The 5,333-nt window shown below is 59.0% G+C and overlaps 1 protein-coding gene and 1 long non-coding RNA gene across 2 annotated transcripts in view; one reads left to right on the top strand and one right to left on the bottom strand.

Moving 5' to 3' along the window:
* The first annotated feature begins 379 nt into the window (after positions 1 to 379).
* On the top strand, positions 380 to 1,653 carry LOC110594781. Its single transcript, XR_002481454.1, has 2 exons — positions 380 to 1,085; positions 1,271 to 1,653. It is a non-coding gene; the product is annotated as an uncharacterized LOC110594781 (long non-coding RNA).
* A 2,130-nt stretch (positions 1,654 to 3,783) lies between these two features.
* Positions 3,784 to 5,333, bottom strand: part of PIANP (PILR alpha associated neural protein) — a gene marked incomplete at its 5' end in the record, with an annotated part of 5,503 nt that continues 3,953 nt past the window's right edge. The window contains one exon of the mRNA XM_008049726.2: positions 3,784 to 4,966. Within this exon, the coding sequence (XP_008047917.2) occupies positions 4,945 to 4,966 (22 nt within the window). The remainder of the gene's footprint in view (positions 4,967 to 5,333) is intronic.

The following is a 5,333-nucleotide window of genomic DNA, read 5'->3' as shown; positions in this document are numbered from 1 at the left end:
CTCCCTCCCTCCCTCCCTCCCCCACCAGGCTCGGAGAATGGCTCTGCGGAGGGAAGGCGGGAGCGCCGGAAACGAGAAGCGGGGGAGGGAGGGAAATAGCAAAGTAGGGGGGCGGCGATGGAGACGGGGGAGCGCAAAGGCCGAGTCACTTCCGGGAGTGGCTCGGGCGCTTCCGGCGCTGCTCGCGCTCCGGGATATTCAGGGCGGAAGTTACGACAAGTAGGGGCGGAAGTAGCTTCCGTCCGGAGACGCGCCGCGCTCCGCGGACGCGACGCCGCAGCGAAAACGAAGACGGCTTCGGCTGAGGGCAAAACACTGGTCAGGGGAAAGTGCGGCTTCCGGGAGGGGCTTGCGGGAAGCGGGAGGGTGGAAGCGCGACGGGGTCATGAATTATGCATCAAGACACGAGGCAGGTGCGGGTTCTTAGAACCGGGTCTCGGTTCCCTTTGCTCTGGGTGCGAAAGGCTGCTGTAGGACGTCGCCGGTGTTCCTTCTTGCACCACCAAGGGTGTCTCGACGCTCTGGAGATGCGGGAGGGAACGACGTGTCCGTGGTCCCCCGAGGTCTCTGCCGAGGCCCGGAGAGTGACAGTCTTTTCTCGCCAAGAGAATGCGGCCCTTCCTCCTCTCCGACCCCGCCCTGCACTCGGTCTTTTCTCGTTGCCCTCGTCCGCATCTCTGCCCCCTTGCCCTGCTTCAGCCCTCGACGCAGCACTCATCGTCACCCGTTCCGTCGTTTACCATCCGCCCTTTCCTACCAAAACATCGGCTCCGCGGAGGCAAGGACTTTGAGTCGTTCGCTGCCTCGTCCTCGGGTTCGGGCCCTTCGGCAGCGGCCGGTAAATGTGTGTTGCATGAAGGAGCTACATACAGTTCGGAGGAACACCGGTAGGAAGGAAGTCTTCGGGAGGCCGTCCCTGACTGTGCCGCTCTCAAAGGGTCCTTCCTCTGGCTTCAAGCCCACAGCATTCGCCTGTACCTTCTATTGCTACTTTAACGGCTTCGTATACGTGATTCCCCAGCAAGACTGCCAGCTTAGGGAGGAAACTGCTCACCTTGCTTTGCTGAGCACATAGTAGGTGCTAAGTAAGTATGTGTCGTTTGAGTCAACGCATGTTGTCACAAGCCTGCACCCTGACCTGGTCAGAATCTCTCTGGGCTCAGCCCTGTTCTGGCTAGAGTGGTATTGTGGTCCCTCCCGTTAACAATGAGAACTCCTAACTGAAAAAGCAAATTAACCTTAGCACATAATTATAATGCCTGTTTTACAGGTAAAGAAGAAAGACTGAAGGTGAAGTGATTTTCCCCCCAAGGTCACAGCAAGGAAGTAGCAAAGGACGTCCTTAAACGTTTAAACAAATGGTGTATACCTTTACCATTGTAGTCTGTATTACATTTTTGTAATGTGCTCAGCACTATGTTGACTGAGTAGCAGCAGTTGGAGGGTTAGGGTTTCTGGAGCTCCAATGTGACCAGACCTATTGCTGTGTGGATTAGAGAGCACCCATTCAGGAAACCTTGGTCTGGGTACTTGCATAATCAACGTTTGTGTACCTAATCCTGAATTGTACCCCACATCTTCATAATAAAAATAAATCTTGATTTGGGAGACGAGTATTGGAAAGTGGGAGCAAAATAGCAGTAATCCCTGCAAGTCTTGGTCCTCCTGTTCTTTTCTTTCCTAATTACATCCACGGGCCACTTCCTAGGCCTCAGTGTCTCCAACTGACAGTCCTGTCCCGGCCCGTGCTCTCAGAAGCAAGTCTTAAGTGCTTTGAGCTCCTTAGAGAAAGCTCTGGAGCAGTAAATGTGGGGCGTAGCGGGAGGAGGGCTGTTAATTTTAGCCTGGGGTTCTCCAGCTGGCACACAGTTTCCATCCTGAATCACTTCCACACCCTGAGCACTGCCTGGGAGATCCCTCCTCCTGGGGGCTTCCCCATTCCCTGGTTTGGTCTGAGCCACAATGGCAAGCGCTGCAGAAAAATACTAAGAGAAGCCTGGCTGAGTCATCTGATGTGCCGTACAGAAGGGGAAGAGGGGCGATGAGAGCCGTTGGATCCAGCGGTGCCCGTCACATGTGGCCAAAAAGGACCTAACACGTCCCAAAAGGGAAGCATGCCATTGTTTCTGTTCTTGGTTAGTGACTCTGCTGCAGCCTCCAAGGACCTCCCAGAGCCCCAGGTCTCTGCTGCAACTAAAGGAGAGAGAATAGGGAGGGTCTGTTCCTGGGGGCCTTGGGACTCTGCATGGTTCGCATGACAGTGTGATATAGTTTGGGATCAATCCCCTGGTCTCCTTCCTCTGTCTTTCCCTGCCATCTGACTTTCCACGGGGGAAAGAGGGCACTTCGGGAGAGGGAACCGGTAAGCATTTCCTGTCTTGCTGGTACATTTTAATTTATTTAAATTAGAGGAACAGCGGTCCAATCAGGCAGCAATTAATTCCCTCTTCATTAGGGGCCATCACGTGTGCCTTCTACATATGGATGAGACACAGGTCATACTGTCCCCCTGAAGGTGAGAGCCAGGATGCCCTCCAGTGCCCCTCCTGTGTCCGTGATTCACTTCTGTCCTCCTCCCCAGCCTCCCACCCCACAAGGACTGGATTCCTGTGGGGAAAGGAAAGTTAGCACAGCTTCCTCTCCCGCCCTCCAGGGGTCTCTCCCTCACTGTCCCTTCCACCCGATGCCTGCCGGGAGCCCTTCATGCCCCACGGGATTAAACCCTCTTTGGAAGCTTGTCTGCCTCACACCTCTGCTTTGAGCAGTCTGTCCTTTTCTGAGGGAGTCTGACGCCCTGAGCGCACACCCTGCTCTAGTCCTGGGAAGTGCGTGTGGACTCCGCCCCCCTCCCCTCCTTCACAGGAAACCTCATACCCACGGCACACGTCTGCCAACGCACAGACCGGCCTGATCCTAGGCTCAAAGATAAACACACGGCGGCACGTGCAGCCCAGGGCCGCGCCGACTGCCCTCCTGCATGCTACACTATCTCCTGTCCTCCCTGGGGCACCCCCATTCCAGGGAGCTAGTGGGGTGCAGATTCGAGGGGGGGAGATGGGACCCAGGTGGTTACCGTGGCAACAAAGCCGAGCGACAGCTTAGAGGCTGATGTGTGGGCTTTCCCCGGGCTGTTCCAAGAGCCAAACCTAGAACCGGGGACTGGGAGGTGACTGATCCCAGCAGGCAGCCCGCATTCCCTCCCCCAGACACAGACTTGGAGTCCGCCCCCCACCCTCCCGCAGAGCCTCTCTTGAGGGCAGAGTGGCGAAAGCTAATGGCTTAACCACAGGGCTTCTAAAGCGGCACAGCTTCTGGGGGGCAGCTGGGGGTGGGGGCCGGTCGGGGAGCAGGGCTGAAAATAGACCACGCAGGGCAGACTCTGTCTTGTGGCTCCTCTCATCTCTTCTCCATTGCTCCCATTTTTCTCTTCTCCTTGCTCCCTTCACCCTCCGTCTTGTCAGCTCTCTTCCTCTCCCTGTCGCTCCACTGCCTGTCCTCTGGAATCTTCCCTTTCCTTCTGCATTTCTCTGCCTCTCTTGGCCCCCTGGAAAGAACAGTGAGCCGCGGTTCCACTTCATTTCTCTGCTTCATTTCACCACCGCAGCCCCTTCCCTCTCCCATCCTCCCAAGCAAACCCTGGTCGGTCGCAGCTTCAGGTCAGAGCAGCTTCAGGTCAGAGCAGACCACGTGACACCAGGTCGGGGTGCCCCCCCTTCACCTTCTCCCGGCTGCCCATGCTTCTCCTCCCTACAGGGGCCACAAGGTAGAACCAGGGGACTCCAGTATCTTGCAAAGGCTTTATTGGAAAATTCTGAAACTTACATCCCACAATAATTCAAGATTATCACCACAAGAAGAAGAAAGAGATAATACAAAAATATATATCACAGCATAGGAGCCGGGGAAGGAGGAAGGCGGAAAAACCAGTGAGAAGTGGGGGAGAACCTGAGGAGGGAAAGCGGGAGAGGGAAGGAGGGGACGTGGGGAGCCCAGGAAGGCAAGGGGTGGATTTGGAGGCAGAGCGCCTGATGGCCTTGAACCAGCCGGCTCTGGCCCTGGCAGCCCAGGTGGAGGGAGGGAGGCCCGAGGGGAAGCTGGGAAGTGGAGGGCCGGCTCAGGGCTCTGAAGTCCAGATGGCGACACACACACACACAGCCAGGACAGACCGGACGAAAGGGACTTGGAGGAAGGGAAAGTCGGCGGGGCTCCTTTCTTACGCAGTGCAGCAGGTGACTTCTCAAACCCCACCTCTCAGACAAGACTGGGGCAGTGGGTGGGGGAGGAGCTGAGGGCCCCATGACCCCCACTCCCACAGGGGAGCCCTCAGGGTGATACCAGCGCCCCTGGGGTAGGATGGCGGAGACGGAGAAACACACGACGCGGCATGGGATGGAAGGGGCCGTGACGGCCAGGGGCACGAGGGGCGCCAGCTCGCCTCCCACCTACCTCTGGGGCAGCATGCAGGGGCCTCGGACGCCAGGGCAGGAGCGTCCTGGGGGGCAGTGAGCACGCCACACAGCAGCCCCACACCGGCCAGGGCACGCACGTGACCCGGAGGGGCGAGCTGAGCATGGACCGTGGCCGGAGAGGGCAGATGAGAGACAAGAGGGAGAGGGGAACCCCGGCCAGCAGAGGCGCGGACGCGAGGTGCAGAGGACCAGCCGCACAGGGCATGAGCACGTGCGCTGCTGAGGGTGCAGTGAGTGTGCAAGGCTTCCATGTGAGTGTGCGAGGGGGAGGGGACCTGAAACCCCGAGTGTGTGAGCCTGCAGGAGGGCGGCAGGTGGGACCACCCGTGGGCCACTGAGTATTCCAGACGGCGTGCAAGGGCCGGGGCCAGCAGCCCCCGTGGCCCGGGCTGCCCACAGCAGCCCGCCCTCAGTGGGATGAGGGCCGCACTGGCCCCTCGGCCTCCTGCGTGGCTGCACCCCAACCCTGGGGGCATCACAGGTTCACCAGGGGAATCCTGGGAGGAAGAGGGAAAGGGCACAGTCAGGAACCAGTGGGCAGGCCGAGGTGGAGGGAAGTCCGAGACGGGGAGGGGGTGGGTGTGTGTGTGGGTGGGTGTGTGTGTGTGTGTGTGTGTGTGTGTGTGTGTGTGTGTGTGAGGAGGGCAGGGCAGGGTTGTCTTAGACGAGGGGGCAGGAGAAACGCGAGGGCAGAGCTGGCGTTCGGGCAGCAGCGAACAGGGCCCGAGACCTGGACCTGAGAGTGTGTGGGAGTGGGGGGGGGCGGGAGCAGGCTGGGACAGAGAGGCTGTGGACGGCCAGGCCCGCCTCCTTGCCACCCACCAGGGACCCCCACCCCACCCAGCTGTGGAGGCCGAAGCCATC

The sequence above is a fragment of the Carlito syrichta genome, unplaced genomic scaffold (genome assembly GCF_000164805.1).
Source record: "Carlito syrichta isolate Samal-C Ts95f unplaced genomic scaffold, Tarsius_syrichta-2.0.1 Scaffold136259, whole genome shotgun sequence".
Taxonomy (NCBI): domain Eukaryota; kingdom Metazoa; phylum Chordata; class Mammalia; order Primates; family Tarsiidae; genus Carlito; species Carlito syrichta.
This window is presented reverse-complemented; position numbering and strand designations above follow the sequence as displayed.